The sequence below is a fragment of the Micropterus salmoides genome, unplaced genomic scaffold (genome assembly GCF_014851395.1).
Source record: "Micropterus salmoides isolate LMB-PRFRI ecotype aquatic unplaced genomic scaffold, ASM1485139v1 Ms_hic_scaffold_7, whole genome shotgun sequence".
Taxonomy (NCBI): Eukaryota; Metazoa; Chordata; class Actinopteri; order Centrarchiformes; family Centrarchidae; genus Micropterus; species Micropterus salmoides.
In genome coordinates this window covers 34,279,058-34,304,291 of record NW_024044459.1, presented here as the reverse complement: position 1 = coordinate 34,304,291, position 25,234 = coordinate 34,279,058, and the positions used below count along the sequence as shown (strand labels likewise).

General features: G+C 40.7%; 1 protein-coding gene across 7 annotated transcripts in view; it reads right to left on the bottom strand.

Moving 5' to 3' along the window:
• The window catches only part of arvcfb (ARVCF delta catenin family member b), a 228,171-nt gene that overhangs the window by 53,407 nt on the left and 149,530 nt on the right, over nucleotides 1–25,234 (bottom strand). For all 7 annotated transcript variants that reach the window (XM_038702628.1, XM_038702622.1, XM_038702625.1 and 4 more), the window contains 2 exons: nucleotides 20,632–21,137; nucleotides 5,730–5,913 (listed from right to left, as the gene is read on the bottom strand). In XM_038702628.1, coding sequence (XP_038558556.1) covers nucleotides 5,730–5,913; nucleotides 20,632–21,137 — 690 coding nt within the window. The remainder of the gene's footprint in view (nucleotides 1–5,729; nucleotides 5,914–20,631; nucleotides 21,138–25,234) is intronic.

Here is a 25,234-nt window from a genome sequence, read left to right as displayed (position 1 = left end):
CATCATATCACGATTTATTTCAGGCAGGATCACGATTCACGATCTTATCACGATTAATTTTCATGTTGGTTTTTAAGACAGTTTTTGCAAGTTACTGGTTTACTGGTTTATTAAATCGTAAACAATGTAGCCTAATGATTCATTCAACAACAGAGAGCTGATTTATTTTGTTCTTACAACATTTTTTATTTGATTTTCTCATGAATGAATGTGCTGTTTACTTCTGCATGTTTAAAAACCCAAAGACAGGGAGGGACCTGCAGATACTGATTGGCGTTTACAGTAGCCAATAGTGCTGCATGTGCGTTTCGCACCCCCGACCCCGTCATGTAGACGGGTTCAGCTCTCACTGAGTGAACACTACGGCCGGACTGGGACCCAACCATAGACTGTATGTAAGAAGTGGACGTAGTCATGGTGTCGTCACCTGTTGGTTTGGCCATCATGTTGAGTTTTCACCAGACGTGACCATATTTGGACGAGACGGTAGAGCTAATGGCCGCTAGTTAGCTTGCTGAGCTAGGTGCATCTGTAATTCACGAGAACTGTTATTTTAACAGGACTGGAAATTTTGTCTAGTTCACTTTCACTGGTGAGAACATTTACTTTTAAGCCTGTTGTTTTTGGCTTAAAACTAAATGCACTCACCAGAGAAAGTGAACAGCCAACTCCTAATAAGCTTTTTCAACGGCGCTGTTTAAATTTACACAGTGCCAAGGGTACGAGTAGCCTCTTGCCTGATTGACAGGTCGCCGTGGTAACGACTTGTCGATCACAGATAATCCTGCCATGAAACATACTCTGCTTTGTGGTCTATTTTAAAATAAATGGAGCAATTAAGACCATAAACTCATTATGAAAGTGTTTAATGAGGTAATAAATCAGGTGAGAAGTAGGGTTATTTAATCATTATTTCCAAAACGGATTTCTTTTGCAGCCAGAGGCGTCGCCCCCTGCTGGCCGTTCAACAGAATGCAGGTTTAAGGGACTTCGCATTGGATTCACGTCTCGGACCGGAAGCTCCACAGCCTCCGAGACTGGCAGAGGCCAGTATAACAACAGGGAATACTGGACCGAGGTGGTGTTCTTGCACTTGGCAGCCCGGGGCTGATTCAGCTATGACAGCTAGCTGCCCGGCTGAAAAAGCTAACCTGCTATTTACAGACAGATAACAGTTAGTAACGTTAGCTGTTTGCGGTTCAGCAAAAAGTAGATGTATCTGTCCATCAACAAACTCTGTAAATCACCTCGGTACTGTATTCCCTGTTGGTCTCTGTGTTCGGTCCCGTTCATGCCGTGTTTACTGGAAGGCAGCTGAGCGCGTTGTCGTTGACCGCTTGATCGGACTCTGGTTCTTTTGCCCAATCCGGCACCGCTCGCTGACGTTATCCTGGCCTAAAAAACCTCTAGTGCTTGAGTAGAGGTGTAACGTTAAACACAATACACTCCCCATGTGCTCCCAGTCCAGGCTGAGACAGCTATGTCCACTAGGCTTACTGAACTAACTAGAAAATGGCAGCTAGTTAGGCGCCATGTTTATGACAGTCCATCCACCTCATGGTGGCACTATATGGATATTCAGCGGATCACCAAAGTCATTAGGATTCATCCTCTGGGAACCATGAAAGTCTGTGCCAATCAATCGGATAGATGTTAAACTTGGAAACTTTACCTGCTGGTTGCGCATCATCCTTATTATTCTTATTCATCCTCTGGGCACCCTGGATATATTTTACCAAACATTGACTTCCCAGAGCCACACTGCTAGTGAAGCTAAAAAGACCAACATGAACACACTTTATCTGGCCATGAATAAGTGAAGTGTTTGCTGTTAGACACTAACAGTATGTGATTCAGGGGCATTATGACCATTACTGGGGACATAAAACATTCTGCATTATCCCCAGCTGAAGGAAAAAAAATTTTTTTAATGTTTGACACTCACATTCAATTGTTTTTGCACATCGTTTAAAGAACCCTGAATCATTCTTTTCTTTTGTTAAAATGAACCTTACTATAAACACTATACATGCACATGGAGGATCCAGCAGCTGATTAGATAGCACTTTTATTGCCATTCCTGTAATGGGACCAGTTCTAATTCAGACCCAAATCTTGAAACCCAACCGTGGTGTACATGCCCACCCCCAACACCAGCAAAGACAACACACGCACACATTGCTTGCCCTTCGCTGAGCGCACAGCGTAAACACTGTAAATAAGTTGGCCCCTATCGACAGAGGAGGCCGTTACAATAAAACTATCCCAGGTTTTATTGAGGTGTAAGCTGCGTCTCTGTCGGTGTGAGTAAACAGATTCTCCCTGGCATCAGCACTTCTCCCCAGCGCACAAACCCTGTGGGCTTGGTCACAGTTACCATGGAAACGTATTCTCGTCAGCAGCGACTGCATCGAAGGTAGTGAGATTGAGGGGTAGATATTGTGGTATGTGGCATCAGGGACGAGGAGGTTTGGATATAGTGTTTGGGAAGAAGGTGAAAAACATACACAGAAAAAGAAAGTGCACCGGAGTATAACCGATAATGAAAGAAATCATGGGATAGACAATGAAACAGTCAGAGGCAGCGAGAGCAGGGTTCCCACCGCGACCCTGATGTAAAATTCCATGACTTTTCTATGACTTTCCTCAGCTGTATCAGAGCGCTTTCATTTATTCCCTCTTGGTTCGTTAATGCTGCTCTTCAACTCAGCAGAAAATGTTCTAAAATTTCAAGCAAGTTTCCACCCTTTCTACAGCCCAAGAAAACTAAGCTGGAAACGATCTAACGCGAATCAATAGCGCGTGAAATACATTCTGGTACTTTCTGTCTAAGCTGGATTTGGATGTTATATTGTTCTGGATGTCAACCAGCACGCCGCAGCGTCTACTCCAGGAGACGTTCTGTCCTGGATAGCAGTCTAGACGGGCTTGGCCGGCCCGGGAGGAGGCAACACAGCCAGGCGTGATAACCCATATACACACTCTCTGTCTTTCACAATTTACTACAGTCTGTCATTCTGAGCTGAAGCCAAAATGACAGATTCAGCATGGAAGGTGGAAGAGAGGAGATACTTGGAGAGGGGAAACTACATGGAAGTCAATAACAGGAATTCAGGATCGTTGCACTCAAGTTGCCCTCCTCACTTGATGACAGCATGTAAAAGACAGAGGCAGAGATGAAGTTTGACCAAGGTGGTGCACTTGATTATTACCTGACACTTATTCAATTTGAGTAATAGGTATTCAGCTGATGCTCTTTTCCACAAAACATGCTGCATCATTTCAAAAACAGGTTTTAGATAACTCTGCTGTAGAGCAGCAACAAACCATTATTATTTGTGTGTCGAACGATACGGGCATTTCAATGGCCGATGCCGAGAGTAATGAATGAAATAGAAACATACATTGGGTTATGCTGTAGATTTCAGAACGTCACTGGTATTTAAGGGAGACAGTTTGTCAGAAGTAACGTCATTCAGCTGCATTATTCTCAGTTGTATAACAATGTAATTTAACACTCGCCAGTAATGTTAGATTAGATCTGCTGCCATTTAGGATGGGAGAAACATGTTAACATTTAGAAAAGACGACGGTGACTGAGGACAAACTAACTTTTTCTCCACCTTCCCAAAACTCACAAGAACGAGTACTAACATCGTTCCACAGCAGCTCACTGACAAGGCTGCCTGCAGATGTGACTGCAGGCAGTATGTCTTTAGCCTCATGAGTGCAGGTATCGGTCATTACCTGATTAATTGGCAGAACGATTAATCACTAATTCGCTCTATCACTAATTATTATCGGTTATTTGCGTGATTAATCATTTGACAATAGAATGTCAAAAAACTGTGAAACATGCCCCTTACAATTTCCTCAAACCCAAGTTGAAACTCAGAAACTCACATTTCTTGTTTTGTCTGATACTGGCTTGAAAAATGACAGTTAAGTGTTTCTCTAAATAGTTGCAGAATTACTGAAGTTATTACATGAAGTTAATCGACTGATCAATTAAATAACTAACACCATTTTGGATGACTGACCTAAGAACAACTCAAGGCTCTGGTCGTTCCCGGTTCAGTGATGGGAAATGACTATAGCTTACATATAAGGGTTAAAGAGTTAATTACATTCTCGTTTGACAGTTCATGTTTTTATAACTACTACTAATACTAATGTTTGTTGCGATTAATCGCATAGTTATGCTTGTTTGGGTGGCTGATTTGCAGGCTGATCAACATCCCTCTTGTGACCCGCGGTTTGACTGGATGTGTCTTCAGAGCCAGTGAACAACGGACTTTCAAAATAATAATAATAAAAACTGCGTTAACGTGCAATAAAATACTTGTTGGCGTTAATGAATGCGTTAACGTGATAATAAAGCATTAACGTGCCCAGCCCTAAAAAAAAATACAAAAAATACTAACTAGTTGTTATGAGGCAAGGATTTGCACAGTGGGCTCAATTTATCTTCACTCAGCCTAACTTCATCTGTGTTATTATTATTTAATTAGCAAGTCTCAGCATGACCCCACATAAAACAAATAGAGAGACACTTCTATATTGTATAACTATTTCCCAAAATGCACTAGATAGACATTCTTCTTACACCATAACACACTGTTCAGAACCTGTATGTGGTCAAAAGTGAGGATAGAAGTTTGGAGTATGTCATAAAAAGTTTATGTTTTCCTAAAGTCACAGGCAAAAGTCAGCCAGCAATCCTACTGCAGGCAGACATCCAGCATACGTCACATACATACAGATACGAGCCGGGACAGAAAGAACACAGCGTCTGCCATATTATAAAATAATACAGAACCTTAAATCTGACCCTGGCTCAGCAAGAGCACGCATGTAATCTCACATATACCACACCTGTCTCCAGCTACAACTGGTATCTTACAAAAAACAAACTTTCAAGGTTTTGGGTGTGTGAAGGCTCCCCTCTATAAAATCCAAGATAATCACTAAAATATGTCTGCAAACCCGAACTGACTTTAACCAGAAAAAATCTGCTTTTCCACAAGTGTAACTAATGCCATTCAAGTATGTGTAGATATTCTTGTTTATAAAGATTTGCTTGCTTTTTCTTGGTGAAATTTCCAGACTTTTATAATAGGAAGACATTCATTTATCATTTCATTTTTGCTTATTGTCTTCAATCTATCAATTAATCAATTTGGCTGTAAAATATCAGAAAATAGTGAATTCCCCCGAGCCTAAGGTGAAATATTCAAATGTTTTGCTGTATCCAGTGATGAGTTCAAAACCCACTACTATCACACATGACAAAGAAAAATATCAAATCATCACATTTCAGAAGCCGAAACCAGCAAATGTTTTCTATTTCTGTTGAATTGAATTGAATCATTTCTGTGAAAAATCACAGAAATGATTAAGAGATTATCAAAGATGATGCTGCATAAATTTCTGCTTATCAACTAATCATTTGTTTCAGCTCTGATTCTTTGCTTCAGGTATTTTAACTTTAACATTTCAGTCCATTTTCCAGCAAGTTTGACTTTACAACAAAGTTTTTTCACTAATTTCTCCTGTTATTTCAGTATTTGGAACCAAGTTTAAGACGTTTATTCTAGAGTTTGACTATATTTTTTGATGAAGTTGCTATCTCCAAACCGCAATATGTCTGTATACATGAGAAAGGGGCAAAAACATAACTGCTTTACCATCCACAGCAGCTTGATTCAACACTTTTGGGCTAACCCTACCTGAGGCAGCCGGAGGTGTTCTTGAAGACGGTGGTCCACTCGGCGTCGCGGGGCTTTGAGTCCTCGTTTGGCTCGTGCTCCCACCCCGAGTGGGGAATAATGACCTCGTTGGTCAGGGTCTGCATGCCATGGTTGATGATCACCATCTTCAGCGGTTCATAGGACGACAGATTCCACAGGGTTCCTATAGGGAGCAGAATACAAGAAAAATTTATAGACATACGTGATAAGGAGGAAGAAACAGGTGATTTGGAAAGGAAATAGGGAGGATATAGGAGGAATGAGGAAGGAGGGATGAGGAAGAAAGAGAGATAGATAGAGGTAGTGACGGTATCAACATGCAATGTATAACTGTAAGTAGTTATATGTACAACATATAGTTTTATTATTCTCCCATGACGGCTTAGCTGACTACCTCTATGTTGTAATCAATATATTTATAGATTTCTAAAGGACTTGTGATATAACAGTAACCTTATGACACTTAATGTCATTTCTCAAGTACTGGCATAATATACCTTTTAGGGCCTTAATGCACATATATTGTGTAGATGCTGAGTGTGTATAGGATGGATGTGAATTAACTACTTTAGCAAAGGGCACACAGATGCTGTGTATCCATCACCTCCTCTATTTTCAATCCAAGCAGGAGAAAGAACATTTTATATTTACCTGCACATCTCTGTAACGGGCAGCGTAGTGTATACTTGTGCAAAAGAGGTAAAATAAATTGAGCTGGGTATGTGCATCTTGAGGTTTCACAAAAGAGAGACAGGCAGACAGGCAAAGCATAGAGGAGGACATTTTTGGCAGCATAGCCAGGCAGTCAAATCCACAAAAATAAAATGCTGTGTAAAAGCATGAGCATCAGATGGGTTTTCACTCAGACACATGGAAGCTCCAAAGCGAGGCAAACTGGGTTGAGGAGAACAAAAATGCTACACCAAAAAGAAAAACACTTTTAAGTGCATGTTTGACAGGGCCTGAGTTTCACTTCTTATTAACACATCCCCCAGGTCTCGCTCTGTCTTCGTCTCTCATCACTTATCACCCTCTTTCTGTTCTCCTTTTAAATTCAGGCATTTAGTTAGACATTCTCATCGGAGGTGACTTAAAACAAGTGCTGTAGAAAGTCTACACTACTGGCAAAAGTATGCCAAATTAGCTATTAGCTATTTGTAATTTGAGTACAAGGAACATGTTTTTTCGATGATTTCTAAGCAGACTTATGGACATTTGTTCATTTATCATCGGAAAGTGTAAGTCCTACTGAATCTAAAAATATGTGTATCAAGTATGAATGTTCAGACTTGATGTGAGTTATGATTCCAAGAAAAAGTACTTTGTTTTTAGGCAAATGGATATAAAGTACCATAAGTCACTACTGCTGCCAGTAACTGCTGCCTGTGTTGGTGAACGAGCAGGCAAAACTATAACTTACTTTCTGCTGTTATTAGGACACCAGCATGCTCCTCTCTCTTTCCCCTCACACAGTATCTTTGCCTTTCCTGCCACACATCCCCAGGGAGGGCCTCGCAGTTTGAAAACAACTGGTCCAACGGAACAACAACCATCAAGCCCATTAAGATTAAACACACCACACATTCAATCACGCACACAGACACAAAGACACTATGCAAATATAAAAACACTAACACACATGCACAGAGCCCCACAGTCGGAGATTCCCTCTCTTGCCCCACAATAACAGACCATTAGCAGAGCAGCAAAAGTGTCACACTTCCTCGCACTGTTCTTTAAAACGGTTTCTGTACATTTTCCAGACCGTCAATATTTCCTATGTTAAATCATGCTCTCTGCACACGGGGGGAAAAAGTCTCAGCAGACAGGCTAAAAATAAATCTGGTCCTTCTGTTGTGGTTGTGCCTGGAGAAAAGTGGTTTCCTTCCCAGAGAAATTGAAAAAAGAAATAATAACCTCCTTAGGCCAATCAGCATACTGTGTTCTTGTGCTATTTTAAGTTTTTATGCGGTTCCTGACCTTTGTCACTTCAGCCCCTCTACGTCACATCTCTATAGTAACCACATTATCATACCAAGAGGAAACACTGTACCTCCATTTCCTCTGTGATTACAGCTGGTGACTAGACTGGTGGCTTCCCGTGTGTCAGAGGCTACCAGGCTACCAGTATCTCACTGGGAATTACTGCTTACTGCTATTAGATGTGTAAGCTGAGGCGGGGCTCCCCTCTGGGCCACTTTCACACACAAATCCACGGTGTGATGCAGGATTTTGAACATACATATAATCATGTGAGCGTAACAGATGATGTCTATGGGGCGATAGTGAAGATTTAACATTTTAAACAGTGATTTTATCAAATTATTTTATTCCTAACAGATCCCAAAATGTCCCCTAAGCCCTAAACATTACATTGTTAATTGAAGGCTGATTTAATGCTGTGCTTTGTGTGTTCACAGTAAATTTCATACCTCTATAAATTTTAAATTGATTTATTTTACAAGCACTTTCATGCTACATTAAACTTGGATGAAAACAAGCTGAGATGCTATTCAAAATTATGGATGTTCTTCCAAAAGCATAACTGAAGCTCTCATTGAAGAAATTACACCAGTATTATTTACATGCTTGTTTTCTGCCTTTATTGTACATTGTGATCTAACACGGTTCAACCAAAGTTTCTGTGTGTAGGTGTTGAGTCAGTGGTGATTCAGCATTGCTTGTATTTTATTGTAGTTCAAGCTATAACTTAGTCAGCCTTCACGTGCCCCGGGATTTCCTGTTTACATGCTTTTGGTTGACAATAACAGAGTAGACTTACACGTTCAAACACACATGCACGCACACACACACACACGTCTACAACCCGAGGTCTGATTATTAATTTGTTCATATGTACTTCTACTCTAACAACAGTTTTCAACAACTCAGGTATCACAGAAACCTTCACATTCCATGTTGTCAGTAGCTCACAAGTGCTTCACTCATTAATTAAATAATTCTGGTAGCAGTTAAAGACATCATTAAACTTTGCATTAAAGATATTTGCATATATGCAGCAGCGAGAGAGCTACACTAAAGAGAATTATGAGTTGATTGCTAATGAATGACCCAACAGTGAACAGTGAAATCTAGACAGATAATTTCTATATAATTTGTGGTGATTACTCTTTTAAACTCTTATTTAACTTCTGGCACTCACTAAGTGTTGTTTTCAGTGAAACAGCTGCTCTTTTTCTGATGCATATTTTCTCCACTCTCTTTTTTAAAGGGTCAATTTTGTCATTTACTTCAACCACATGCATGAGAGCATATGAGAGCAAGTTTCAGCATCCAGACATAAATCACATAAACAGCAAATGTGCTCTTGTGTGGTGTGTGTACTCCGGTATGATGACAGCTAGCTAACATTCATGCCTGCCTGCCAGGCCGACAACTGTTGTGCAATTAGAATCTGCTTTAGTTGTGACAAGCAACATTCAACATGGAGCCATCACCGTGTGGCGGTTTCTTACACAACAGCTTCTGTAATTTTTTAATTGGGTGCTTGTCAGGGTTAATCTCACACAGAGGATGCACAGAACAGTCTTACGTCACACATACAACCTCAAAAGAATGACACATATTTAGGAAAATCTTACTCAAATACCACAAACAGAAATCAATTTTCGTTCCTATCAAGGAAAAATATTACCAGAAACATTTTAAACAGAAATACTCAGTCCTGGATATTCACAATCTGTTCTTTTCACAGTCCAACAACAACACGAGTCCAACAAGAGCTCGCTCTCAGACAGAAAAGTTGATCAAAGTAACTCAGTTCAAACACAAATAGTTCAAATCGAAAACCTCTAAATCTCTAAAAGAAATAGTGCTGATGATGCGAGGAACCACATGTCAATAGAGCTTCAGTCAGTTTGTTTGCCTGTCAGTCAGTGGCGGCTCAAGAAACATGCCCATGTTTAACATTTTGTTCAGTGCGTGGTGATGTCTGTGAGTTGATCTCATGCATGTGGCTGCAATGTTTTTAATCGGACCCGACCAGACAGATGATTGTCACAACACAAGGAGAAATGTGGGCTAAAGGAAGCAGTGAATAAAAATAAACTTCGAACAATGTTTGAAGTGTCTTTGTCATACACTGTATGGGAACGTCCTGCTATGAGATTATGGTTTGGGACGCCTCTAATTTACGCTGTGTACGCTATTGCTTCAACATCATCGTAAAACATGTTCAACAGCCCATATCCAACATGGATGGAAATGTATTTCTTATATAAAATGTAAAATATACGAGCAAAAAACAAACATCTCAGGTTTTTTTCACCTCAGTAAAGTGAAGAGAGAGATACCTGCGCCACAATCCAGAAAGTACCATCTCACCATCACTTCCAGGATTCCAGCTGAAAACCTGTGGAATCACTCAGCTCTACACTGACCACATATGCTAGGGGGGAGGAAAAAGCATGTCTTTGCCGTGGCTGTGATCCATCAAGTACGACAGGCATACAGCCCACAGACAAAATTTTATTTAAGATGACAGAGTGTTATGGAAGTGACGATCTCCATCCTGCGTCCTGCCACTGTTTCAGGCCACTGGCTCTATATCAGGTTGAGTCCATTTTGCTGTTCTCTGACAGCTTGTCAGAGGTGGGTGTGTTTGAGATGTTCCCCCTGGCCTGTCAAGCAGGTACCATTCACTTGTCTCCTTTGACACCTGAACTATCTATATTACTATCTGGAGTATGATTCGTTAGATTACATCAAAACCGGATTTTAAAAAGTATCATGAATAGATCATAAAATGGAGACTTTTGCAGTTAGTTTTAGGGATGCACCGAAATGAAAATTCTTGGCCGAAGCCGAAACCAAATGTAATGAAAAAATTTGCCCAGTACTGAACAAGTACATTCATATTTTTTCCATTTATTTTGTCATTTATTAAAATTAAATTAAATAGTCAAAATGTGCATTTTACTCAACGTTTCCCACAGGTTTGGAGGAGACTATGGTGGGTGGGTCTGAGGCCCGAGAGGGTCCGGTAAAGTAAATTACATGTGTCCATTTGCTTTTAATGGACACATGCAATATGTTTTATACTTTCTGTGAATGTAATCCAATTAATCTTATTTCCATACTGTATAGACACCTTATTTTGAAAACTGGACGTTGTCACATGTGTATCCTCGCGCTAAATTCATTCAAGTCTGACCCAGTCTGATAAATAATGTTGTATATGGTTCTCGTATCGTGTAACATGAAGACTTCACAGCCTCTCTTCAGGTAGGACTCTCATACTGCAACACTTTGTAAAGAGAGAAACTGACAGGATAAAGTCGCTAACCTGCCTGGCAGCTCGCTCTGGTCCATTTCAGTTACCATAAAGGCTTGAATACGTGTGCACTCCAAATTTATGTGCGGCTAGCTCAATCATCTTCTCACGAACTTTTGCGTCTTTCTCGGACACTTTAAAATGCTTCCACACAGCCGACATGTCAACATAATTGTTTGGTGAAATTTATTCTTTTGACTTATTAGGCCGAACACCGAAAGTGCTTTTGTTGCTATTTTCGGACGATTAAATTTGGTGGCCGAACATTTGGTGCATCCCTAGTTGGTTTAGTTTACTGTCCTTACAGAAAGAAACGTCAGCTGTCAAAAATGCTCAATCCCTCAAAACAATAAAACTATATATAAATCTTCAGAGTTACAAAACAGATAAGCAGCAGCCAACAGTTTCATTTAATGATACAACAGTGATCATGCAGAGCTGCTTGGTAACTAAGAAACTTAAATTTTGCGTCCACACCTCTAAACTGCTGCTGTTGGTTAAAAACGGAAACATCTCTGTACTTCGTTCACACTGGAGTTTAACAAAAGGATGACCAAACCGTTTCTATAAGACACTACACAAAATGTTACACCATCAAATGATAGCTGTATTGTAAGATATTTTCTAGATGTACAGCTACTAAGCTTCACTGATTTTAATATAGACCTATTATAAGATATGTCAGCTGGATCAGGTAGAAAAAGTTAAGCAAGAGCTGAATTAAAAATAACTTTGGTTTAGGGGAAAATTAGGTCAGGAAGTGAAAGTCTGATTCTGTAGCTGATTCCAGAAATATCAATGAAGCTGAAACTGAACTGTCTGGGATGCGGAGGAGGATCAGAAACCTGGATAATATTTGAATCAGGAATGAAGGGAGTTGAATGAAAGTTACAGTGTGTTCCATGTGAACATGGAATCATATCTTCAATATGATTATACAAGTATATAACCAGTGCTGGGGAAACTTTAAATTAATTAATTAGCCCAAATTACAGTTACTACTCCTGGTAACACCACTCTACATACATTTCACTTTGATTGAACACTGTCGGATTGATATGATGTGACAAATAAACTTGAAATGCAACTCCCAGTAAATCTAAAGTAGTTTTATTTACATGCTGTTTATTCTTAGCTGACTTGCTGGTATTAGCATCAGGAAGGCCTACAGTCAGGAATCAGCTGGTTTTGTTCAGAGTAGGAGGTGTGTGAACTCAGGACATTTGGAGTTTATGGTTTAGCACCTTCGTTTTCTATCTAACCTCTGATCTGATTCCAACTCGCTCAGTGTTTGTCTGCTTAATGTACCAAGAACGAAAAGTAAAAAGTTTGGCGAAGCAGCGTTCAGTTTTTATGCACCAATGGCTTGGAACAGAGTTCCTTTACAAACAAGAGAAGCTACCTCTACAGATAGTTTTAAGGAGCAGCTCAATACTTACTTTTATGTTTTTGCTTTTAACTGATTAAACACTTTTATTTATGTATTTATTTGATTTTATAGCCCTCTCTGGTACCTTTTTCCAGTTTTAATACCTGTGTTTTTTGTATGTGGCGTATGTGCATGCTGCTGTATTGTATGCTTTATTTATTTGTTACTTGTTTAAGTGCTTGTGAATGTAAAGCACTTTGAGCTGCACTGTTAAACCACAATGCTGTGTTTTCTATTTCTACATGTGTCAAATACAAATGACATGTGGGTTTCAAGGCTTGGTTGGTTACCAGTAATGTAACTGTACTGGTCCTTATTTACCCAAGTAGCATAAATGATTTTTCAATGAGTTATATGCAGTGACTTATTGAGTTATATTAACTTGCACAGCACTGCACTGTATGTAACTTGTAAGTGGGATATAAACATACTCATTAACAGAATATTGTACACGTTAATGACATCACACAAAGTGCCTCTAACTTAGAGTCATTTGGCTATTAAAAGATCAAGAGTACTGTCCCATACTGAACTATCCCTGAACTTCAATATACTGCCCATTACTAGATACTTTTCCCCTTACATTTCTTTGGTTTTCTTGGCATTTAATAAAACTGGGCTAACACTAGGGCTACAGCAAATGATTATTTTCTTATATGATTAATCAATTAATTGTTTGGTCTTCTATAAAATGTCAGAAAATGGTGATGAATGTTAATCACTTTCAAATGTCTTGTTTGATTCACAACCCAAATATATTCAGTTTACTGTCACAGAGGAGTAAAGAAGACAGAAAACCAAAACTGGAATCTGCTTATAAATAATTCCTCAAACCGATTAAACACTCTTCTTCACACAATAATGCTGTCCCCACTGCCATTATTTCAAGCAGAGCTCTGATTTCTAGAAGTCTTCTATGTCAATCTTCATGGTTGCTTTGCTGTTCTGATCTTTATGCTTCTTTATACTGGAGCAGGACCATAATATAAAATTCCAAGACCTTACCTTGCATAACTAAGTCAAACTTCTTTCAAGATCTAAAAATGAGATTCCTTTCTGGTTTATTAATGTTGTTTATGTGCTGAGAAAAGTTCTAAAGGGGTAAACAGTCTGGTTGAGTTGGTTGTGAAGGAAACCATCTAAGAAGCATGTAATGAAATGAAGTGGCACAAAAAAAATGTGCATATATTCCTGTAAACAGAACTCATTCAGCTATTAAAATATCTCAAAAGACTTGCATATGCTATTCCTCAACTTTAGGACGATAGGAAAATACCATCTACACATACAAGTCTACACCAACGACTGCACCTCAGGAGACCCATCTGTCAAACTCCTGAAGTTTGCTGACGATACAGCGGTCATCGACCTGATCCGGGACAGTGATGAGTCGGCCTACAGACGGGAGGTTGATCAGCTGGCTCTCTGGTGCAGTCAGAACAACCTGGAGCTTAACACCCTCAAAACTGTGGAGATGATCGTGGACTTCAGGAGGAGCCCCCCCACTCTGCCCCCCATCACCGTACTCAACAGCCCTGCGTCTGCTGTGGAATCCTTCAGGTTTCTGGATTCCACTATATCCCAGGACTTGAAGTGGGACACCATCATTAAGAAGGCCCAGCAGAGGATGTACTTCCTGCGCCAGATCAGGAAGCTCAACCTGCCTAAGGAGCTGCTGATCCACTTCTACACAGCCATCATCCAGTCTGTCCTCTGCACCTCCATCACTGTCTGGTTTAGATCTGCCACCAAAAGGACAGGAGCAGACTACAACGGACAGTCAGGACTGCAGAAAGGATCATCGGTGCCAACCTGCCCTCTATCCAGGACTTATACATTTCCAAAGTCAGAAACGGGCAGGAAACATCACTGCAGATCCATCTCACCCCGGACACAACCTGTTCCAGCTCCTCCCCTCTGGTAGGCGCTACAGAGCACTGTCCACCAAAACCAACAGACTCAGGAACAGTTTCTTCCCACAACCATCACTCTGATGAACAGCTGACCCTGACTCACAGTGTCAGGAACGATGACTGTGCAATAACCCAGTAACTTTGTCTCTAATCAGCCACCTGTTTAGTGGTTACCACTTATCATTTATTCATCATTCTCTATTTCAGAGCTGTTCACACTGTTCATACTGTTAATATTGTCATCTTGTAAATACTGTATATCAAATCCACCTACATACGTACATAACGCCTGCACATAATACTTATTTATTCCAGCATCCTTTGCACTGTGCACCATCACAATGTGTACATGTGTACATGTATATCATAATGTTAATAATAATTTACTCCTGCATCCTTTGCACTCTGTTCATTGAACTACTGTCTCAATCTGTATATATTGTTTTTGTTTATAGTGTGTATATATGTGTTCTCTATACTGTAGCCTGCATTTGATTTTATTACTGTATTATTGTATAAGTAAGCACATCGTGAGCATTGCACAATCCAGAGTCAAATTCCTCGTATGTGTACACATACCTGGCAAGAAAGCTGATTCTGATTCTGAAAATGTGTAGGAATGGCTTAAGAAGAAAAACACTGTTATATGATATGTATGCAACAACTATGTTTGGGTTTCCCATAAACTTGTGATTGCCTCTGTTCTTTTTGTCTTAAATCCAATCCAGCCGCAGGGAAAGTTGAACATGTACATTATTACCTGACAGTTCATGTGTCAGATGTTTGACAGAGTTTGACATAACTCAACAATGCTTATATTGTATATTATATATTGTATAATGTCTATTGTCAAAGTATATAATGAGGAGCAAAGAAGAGAATTTGCTTTACATGATCTGATACTGGGTCCAGGACTGGGAATGGAACTGGAGCTGAAGCTAAGGCTAATTAAATTTTCCAGGCACCACTGGCAGTCATGGCGCTCTTCTAGCAGGGCTATTAACTTAGTTCTGCCCATTACCGTTCTCCTCCTCCCTCTCCCTCCTGTCCTTTTCCTCCTCACCCCTTATGCCATCCATCACACTCTCAGTGGTAAAGAAGGAAGGAGACATAGTTTTAAAAAAAAGGGAGAGGGCATGTGGGAGACGTGAGAGGAGGAAGAGACGGAGGAGGCTTCAGTAAGTGGACTCCCTCTTTTGTCTGCTGGCAAACATCCACCAAGAAAGGATGTATACATACTCGCCAATCGTTAAAATAAATAGTTAAAGAAAACACTCATACATCAACACACCACACAATAACGAAATCACCTAGAAGATAGAGATGTGACCCATGAGCAGTTCCTCATAACTTAAAATAATGTAGCACAGTGAGGATCCAGGACATTTCATGGAGGAGACCTGCCTCTGTCTGTCACCAGTAACAGTACTGTAGTTCATACACTTCACTGATAAAACCCAGAACTGTAGAGTAACATTAGGCTTCATGATCAAAGAACATTTATATATGACTTCAACACCTCTTTCCATACTCACATGCTCCCTCTCCCTTGCTTGTCTACATGAGCTCTCTGCTGCGATAATGGTTTCATAATGTGCCATTTGTCTGTTAAATAGCAGGGCTTTTAAAGGGAATGGGCAATGACACTGATTGGTTTAATTCATGTTATGCCCAAAACACACCTATGATAATATGCACTCAGATTACGTGCCGTTTAACTAGCAGAACTGGAGCTGGACACGTCCTAAATGCACTTGCAGCCATGCACTTTAGACACAACCCTATAGGTCATTTAAATACAACACCAACACTTCCATGGGCGCATCAGATGGAAACAATGCATTTGCTACTTACAAAAAGTAAGTAAGTACTTGGCGTGAAACTGCATCAGCCAGAAACTACTAAAGACACTTGCGTTGTGTTGTGTGCTGCTTTGTGCCAGGTGTTTTTTTTTTATTCGAATCTTTTCTAATGCAGCATTGTAGCCACATGTTGGATTAAGTGACAGAGTGAGAATATAATAGAGGAGACTGCCACTGTTTTGCGACTAGGTCTGGGTCAAATGAAAAATATGACCACCTGTGTGTCGACTTAAAGTGTCAAGTGTATTTTTACTTCTGCCTTGAGATTAGCTGATATACCGTTTTTCACAGCAGACATTTTGACTCCTCATAACAGGAAAAGTACAGGTGTAATTACACTAACAATGGCAAAGTCCCATCAAGTGTCTCAGTACGTCACTGATAATATCAATGAGAGCTTTTGAACAATAGCTTCTCAACAGGGCAAAATCAAATGTATTATTTTTTCTGCTCTCAACAACTCCATTATTATGGGTTTTTTCAGCAGAGCTCTGATGAAACCACTATGCACTACCAGCCCTGCATCAAACAGACAAAGTTAGCGACTAACTGGTGAACATAGTGAAGCATTCTGAGGCTAAAAAGCCAGATATTTCCCTGAGGAATTGTTGAAGACACAGACCATGTTACAAGCAGAATGAATATTGGACTTACTTTCATAGGGTAGCCACAAACACGGCTCTAAATGAATCCATACAGTATCTGCTGCATGTTTGCCATAAAAATTTTGTGTTTACACCTTATTGTGCTGCCCCCAAGCTGTCAAAATATAACTGATGCAAGTTTAAGAGATTTTTATTGGAATTATCAAATTCAAAAACACTGAAAGAGGGTGGGAAATATTGTTTGAATAATGCCAATAATGCCCTGTATAAGGTTTTAGTTCGAAATAAACTAAATGCACTAAACATTAAGGTGCTGTGGACCAAAACATCCATTAAATAGTGCTGTATAGATTATGTTAAACACAGACTAAACACACAAAACCTTGGCACAGATGCACACAAGTGTGTCTAGAGAGCGTCACTCTTCTAGATTAAAGGCCTGCCAACTTGCCCTATATGCATTTTTCATCCAAACGACAAAGGCAAGCAGCGAGTGTCAATCCACAAAACTCAGACATCTCCTGCAGGAAAAACAGGAGACAAATCCGCTTAATAATCTACATTTCCAGGGTGGAATAGCTGGAGGGCACAAACAGCCCAGAGCCTACCGGGAGGGAAAAGAGAATTGCTCTGAACGGTACAAACCTCTAAAAACACGAACGACTGGTCTGTCTGTCTCGTGTGTTGGAAAATAAAATCACTTGTTTCCCTCCACGTCTCCCGTTTCCCCCTGCAGAAAACAGAGGTCTCTGTGGTTTTACAGGGACAGCAAAAACTCCAACAGCAAATTCTTAAAACATATGGACTAAGAAAAGGGGCCTATATTTAAAACCCATATTTAATTGTAGAAAAACACGCCAATTCTAGCCACATGGTCCGAGGCTGTAAGCTGAGCTTGCACTGTGACTGGCCTGTTTTCACTGGGGCCAGAGCAGTGGCAATGGAAACCTAAAGCTGGAGACAGAGAGAGAGGCTAGAGAGAAAAACAGTGAGAGAGAGAAAATCAGCGAGTTTAGATACTGAATGAAGGAGAGAAAAAATTTGATTGAGCAAGAGATGGTGGATAATGAGTAAGAGAGGGGAAGAGGGAAAAAAATAAAGAACCCTCCCTCCATTCTGTCCTCCTTGTCTTGTGGTGCAGGGTTATTTTTAGCTACGATGGGGAGCAACACGCTGCTGTAAAGGCAATCATTTCTGCTGCAGCACAGTCATCGCTCACCATGACATCTATGTCACAGCAAAGGAAAGCTACACACACACACACACACACACACAAACACACACTTACACATGGATGCACAGTTCAACAAGCATGTTTGTTAAAGGACCGGCATTACTATTAATACCTCTGGCTTTAAGCCTTCAGTAGCCAAAATCTTGTATGATATTCACTCTTCACTCTTCACTTTTCCTTCCCTAAACTGTGAAACAAACTAAAAAGTTACCACCTTTATATCTTGGGGTGGTGCATATACTGTATTTTACACTTGGCGGCTACTTCGCAAAGGTCAAGTGCCTCACTTTAAAGTGGTTCTCATTTTGCACATGTGTGCACTGAAAACAAAAGACCCTCTCAGATGGCAAAGCGTGCATACCAACCAAAGTGTATCAGGTCAAACCAGTCATGTTGGGGATTAGCTGAGCACTTGGAAACACACACACCACTGTATTCCCCAGTTGTGACATTTACCAGGTCAAGGAGGAGAAACCCTATCATGGCACTGGAATCAATACCTCCTCTTAAAGGAATTAAAACATATTTCATTACACAATGCAACTAATAGCTTTTTTCTTCTAAAATCAATGTCTGCTGCCTCGTTTTGCTTACAGTACAATGTAATAAGGCTAAAGTAATCAAACATCACAATGTTTGTTCTAAATTGACTCCAACTGTGATTCTTGTGAGCCTTTATTGAAAGAAAATGGCTCTATGACTGACAAATAGGTTTTGGTATCAAGAACCGGTTCCAAGTTTGAACAACAGTTCGTAACATTTTTAATATTTCATTGGCGCTCCTGATTGAACTTTATAAAATATTGAATTTTATAGTGCATAAAAGTGTCACTTTTCCGCCAGGACGTGCTGCACCAACCTAACATCCTGTCATTTGTTACGCAGTACGTCAACAAAGCATAAAGAAGAGAGTACTTGTGTTTCCTGGACCATAGCAAACCGCAGAACACTCAAACTTTTGGCTTAGCTTCACTAAAAAAGATAAAGATAGAGCAAAATGCAACATCTGCAGTAAGGATATTACTTGAATGCTTAGTGTTACTTACTGAATCTGAAGGAACGCACTGTGCTCAGTGTGTTACAGTCTCCCAGCTACAATGACGCTCCAGATACAGCTAACGCTAACAGTAGCAACGTCTCACGCTCAGGTACAAAACACAGGTGAGCTGACATTCACCTTTTATACTGAAGGGAAACGAATGATGTCTACAAATGTTTCCAATATATATTTCTTACGTGGTACGAGTCCCTCTAGTACAGAAAGTCCTTTCGCTTTAGACATCAAGGGGAAGATTAAAAAAGGAGGAAGTGGATGAATGTCACAGAGCGCTGACAAGATCTGTGGTGGAACCAGATTAGATAAGTAGAATCAGAATTGCTATATTCTTAACGATGCCCAACCCTACTGACTATTAGCTCATTAACGTTTTTTACTCTTTTTATAAGTGGTAAGAAGCGCCAAGACAATTTACTCAAAATGTGTCTTCAGTAGAATTAAAAGAATAACTGAATAATTACAGCTCTGAATACATTGTTATCTCCCCTCACTAGTACATAGGAAGTTACACAATTCAATGCAAATTCAGCAAGAACTGTATCTTTCTGTATGGAAAGCCTGGAGCTCAACCTTATCAAATAATGTACGGGGTCTTAGATGAGAAAATAGCATACTGTGAATACTGCTGCAAAAAAACTGAAAACACAAAAAAAATCTACTTCTTAATATAGTATGACTCAGCCCTGCATTACCATGCAGAGTATGGGGTTATGGCAGGCAAATCAGGATACTCCTGGATGGAATATTTAAGTGATGGGAAGTACGCAGCCAGTGATTGGAAAGGACTGGCATACTAAGGTACTATCATATCAGCTTAAACGGCTTCAAAGCAGCACTTTTATACTTACTATACGTGGCAGACAGTTGAGACTAATTAGGCCGACAGAAAGAGGAATCCTAGAGTTAGTGGAGAAGACAGCCAGTGGGCTTGGCTGCAACAGTGCTATGAGGGTGTTTTTTTTTTTGCATAATTTAGGAATCCTTTACCTATGGTAGGGAAAATGTAACTGATGTCTTACTTCAGGAATGCAATCAGACATATTTATATCCCAAATCATTTCACCCGCACGACAGATCTTTTGTTAGTTTTTTATAGTTAAATATGAATGTATGTGACACTTGCAAAAAATGCACTGAATGCAAGCTTTGCTGTTGAACTGGGTGACTTGGTTAAAACAAATAAAGTAATTCAATAATTTTCTGACTGAAATGATCCCAATATCGAAAATGTAGGCAAAATTAAACAAATACAGTTTGTTCCTCTTACATTCAGAACATGTTTTTTTATGTGGTGACATCTGCTTGGACTGATCGATTGATCACATATGAACTTAAATAGGTAATTTTGTTGCCTGATAACAAGTTACTTAATACTTGAGTATAAGGTTACTGTTGTGTCACTTTGATAGATCGCCCTGCTTGAACCTCATCACATTATTTTCAGCGCTTTTTGTTTGATGTGTTTAATATAGAAATGTTTACTCTTACCGGTGATCAGCTCTCGAACTTCCATGTCATTGGTCTTCCTCAGCAGGCGGACGAGGGCGGGGATGCCGTCACAGTTCTTGATGGCTACCTTGTTGTCATTGTCCTTGCCGTAGGAGATGTTGCGCAGGGCACCACAAGCCTTGCGGTGGACTTCAGATTTGGGGTGGTCCAGAAGCCCCACCAGAACAGGAATCCCTTTCAGCTGACGCACATCCTTCTTAATCTTGTCATTTTCATAGCACAGGTGCTGCAGGTAGGCAGCGGCATTGGACTTGACCGGGTCAATGGGGTGGCCAAGCATGGCGATGACCTCGGGGAGGTCTGGGTCGCGCCAACGCGGGTCCTTGCGGATGCTGTCAATGGACGGTGAGCGTCGGCCACCCATGCGGTCCAGACTTGCCATGCTCCCCCTCTCCGGCTGGGCCAGCGGTGCTGAATATATGCCATGGATGTAAGGATGGCGCTCATCGATCAGCTCTGCCTCAATGGGGTCATCTGGGTACCCTCTGGAAGCCGAAAGAAGAGAGGACAGTGAGGACAAGGGAGATGGACGAGGTAAATGGAGGGCGACTCAGACAGATTTGTCTAACTGAAAAATTAGGCAGCTGGGAAAAAGACTTTGAGAGAAGCCAACTGAGGTGAGAGCCACTGACTAATGAGGGGAAAAGGGAAAGCAGAGGACAGTGTGAGTGAGAGGTGAAAAGATGTGGGCGATGAACGGGGATAGGAAAGAGTGCAGGACAGAGAGCAAGGGGAGACATGGTGATCTGTGGTTTGAATCTGTTATTAACAGGCCTGTCAGGGGGACTGATGGTGGCAATTCCCCACAATATGAATGATGAATGAAGCAACATTCTGTGTATTATTCAGGTGGTAGCAACTAACATGTGAAACTTCAACAAACAAATAAGGTCTTCGAGGTAGTGACTGAGAAACAGGAAAAGACTGCACAGAAAAAAAGCAGGCACTAAGATTCAGAGACAAAGGCAACACCAAAGAAAAAGCTTTGAAGAAAAGTCTTGTGAAGTTTTTTTTCAGGAAGCCACCATAAACACAAGAGAAGGGACTTGATGTATTTCCCCCCAGGGAACAAAGAATGAGCAGTGCTGTCCCCCTAGGGAGGACCAGGAGTCCCTATGATGCCCCCAGGGCTCCCTTTGCTAACAGTGCCAAACACTAGCATACAGTGGCTGAAATGTTAATGATCATCTCTCTGGGACTTCTACTACTGTTAGTATGGCTGATGATATAAACAGTATTGAGCTCTACACATTTTCGGTGATATAAACTGGTGTTGTTCTCTGGAGGAGGAAGAGGGGAGTTGCTTTTTGACGGTTCATAGGGGGTTCCCTTCAATGACTCTCTATTACAGAAGCCTCTTAAAGTCTATGATTTACACTCTGTTCTCTGGGGTTTTTACTCCAAAGGCAGTCTCATCAATTCTCTACCGCAACATGGGTGAAAATATAGGCGCTCAATTCCAATGACAGATCATTTGTTGCTGGAGTGCAGGCTACTTATTTTACTTAAGGCTCTTTAATCATAGGAGCGATTTTTCACTTGTAGTGCCAACTCTGAGGATGGAGTCAGGAGAGTCACGTTTTATACTGGCGAAAAGTTGCAAAGAATCTTTTTGAAACTTGTTTCACAAAAATCCTTCTTTTTGATCACGTACTACTAAGTTGTCAAAAAGGGTGGGAGAATGTTTGGTAGGAAAAGTTATGACATGGGGAGAGGAATTTAATTAGGGCTGTGTATTTATGCAGCCTTTATCATCCCCCCCTCCCACCCCACAGCTTGAGACTTGTTTATCCTCATTACATAATCCAGCTGGTCTCCTCTCACCATCTTTGATGTATGGTGGTTGGTGGTGCAACAAAATGGTGGCCAACGCCGGTGGTTGGCAGGGAATTCCAGAGCAAGCTCTAATTTTAATGAGTTTTATGTTAATTATCTGTTTTTACAGTTCTTCCCAGGCATACTGAGGAAGGAGCGGGGGCTCTGCATGTCATCTAGCCTCAGCTATGGTGTATTCCTCTGTTGATTTTTTCTTTTACACAAGCCTTGCAGTAACTTATTGGCTTTTATGGCACAACTTTGTGCATTTTACTACCAGGGAAATCAATACAAGATGAACTGGGGGGAAAACTGTCCGAACAATGTAATGAGATACTAAATCCCTTTTTCAGATGGATGGAAAACGGATTAATAGAGATGGAGTGAGGCATCACTGCAGTCAAGTATGGCCATGTCCGAATACTGCAAATTACCCAAGTTCAAGAATCACGGTGCTGAATGATTGTGACTCTGGAGGTCTAATGACTTTTTAAACAGATTTTCTTCAAGGGTAAATAGTAAGCAAAACACTGAATTGAAGATAGCTAATCTAAACTAGAGTGGATCTGGTATATCATTACTGTTTATTCTTCTTTAAAAGTATTTCTTCCCAGCTCTATGTAGAACTTGTTGGAGAGCCGCAAACCTCTATAGGCTGTCTGTAACCACAGTATGGACGGAGGGGCCAATCAGGAGCCCGATTAAAAACCCTGAGTTGCATGACATGTCATGCACAGAAAAGAGGGACATTTGCGATTATGTGTGCATGTGCTGGTGGTTACTAAATACTTCCTTGCCTGCACTGAGATCTTAACACACACTCCCACACTCCGAAGCTATAATGCAGCTTTCTATTGCTGCAAGATATTAGATGTGACAAGGCTACAGGAGGCAGGAATAACCCTCCACAAGTAAGGCCAGTACACAATCTCAGCATCATCACTGTCGCATAGACCTGCATAAATAACCACCATCTCCTTCATGGACAGTATCTCTCTCTCTCTCTCTTTGACTTTCTCTCTCATTATCTGTCACACTATGTTTCGAGCACACCTTCTCTCGCACACACGCACATCAACACAGAGATGAGATGTACAGTTGTGCAGATCGGGGCTCATTTAGATCTGGTCGATGCAGCAGGGCTTTTGGCAAAGCAGCGTCGCAAGGCTGAGTGATGGGAATGTCAGGATTTGCATTTAAATTGGCGCCATTGTGTGTACAGGGAGGGGTATATTCATAGGACGTAAAAGGGATCTCCGCCACCAGACACAATGCCCTGAGCATTATTACAGCAGATCACTCTCCTCATGTTAATCGAGCTGATAAATGTCCAGGCTATTTCTGTGTATCTGTGTGCTCGTCTCTGGATGCGTGGGTGTGCTTGTTTGTTCTAAGACACAAAGAATAGAAGACAGGATACAGAAACAAACAGATTAGATATAAAGTAGATACGAGATGTATGCATGTCTGCAAACGTCAGCTCTCATTTATTCATCTGGACTTTGCCACATCCTCGCTATTCTTCATATCCTTCATCTTCTGTCAGTTACTTTCATCATCCTTCAGTTCCGTCCATGCCTGACCCTATTCTTCTGCAGGCCCATAAGAGAAGATCAATTAGAATAGAATTAGACTCTCGCAAAAAGATGTTCGCATCTCATATGTACACATAACATCTCTGAAGCGTTTATGAGCTTTTCACTGACTGTCCCTGCCAGGCAGATTGCTCATTTTGAATTATTGGCAATAATTGTTTTATGATGCACAAGAGTCTATGCGGGACAGAGAAGAAAGAAAGAGGGGAGAAAAAAAACTGGATTGTTTATGTCTTGCCACTTTTCTAATGTCTCCGGCTGTTTTGATAGCATTATCGACTGACACCACTGCTTGGTGTTATTCAATTTAAGGAGAGTCACATCGCTCATCGCTCGTTTCTTCTATATTTTAGGAGATGCTTGTGAAACCTCAAACATGACAGAAAGGAAGTATAATATTAAACTGAGTATTTAACTCTCAGTGAAAGCCTCTGGGCAGGATCAAGGAGGGAGGGGGGCAGGGCTGGCTAGCGTCATATCATTTCCACGGGCTGTTCCCTACAGATGACAGATGAGACAACCCCCTCACAATTAAGGATGTGTGTGTGTGTGTGTGTGTGTGCTCAAGGGAGTATGTATGCGTGCGTTTATGTGTCTGTATGTGTGTGTGGTGACCCCTGGATGCAGGAGGGCAGGTGCAGCGAAGCGGTTCGCCCAAACATAGACGAACCATTAGAGATTGGCTTAAAGATGCCCCTGTAGTCTGGCAGAGTTCAAAAGCAGCGATTAATCATGCTGGCATGAGGACACACACACACACACACACACACACACACAGAAAGGTGTTCACAGACACACACACACTGTCACACGTAAAGGATTGGTTGGGGGGAGCGTCATGTTTATTATGTGCAAAAACTGAGCAGGTATAAAGGAAAAAGAGATGCCCATCCCTCCCTTAGTGGCTAGCAACATGCTGCCTTGATATGCTGTTATGGTAAATAATAACCTTTTTTGTTGTGACACCATTTACAGCCAAGTTTTAAAGAAGTGACCAACAAAAACCAAAGGTGACCAATGACAAAACTTTAAATGTTTTTAAAAATTGTCTAGGTAGATATTAAAACTTTAATTAAAGTTTTAATTAAAACTGAAAAAGCAAAGGAGTCTACATCAAATAACATGTATCTCATTGAAACTTAAAGTATAATTATGTCTCTAAAAAAAAAAAG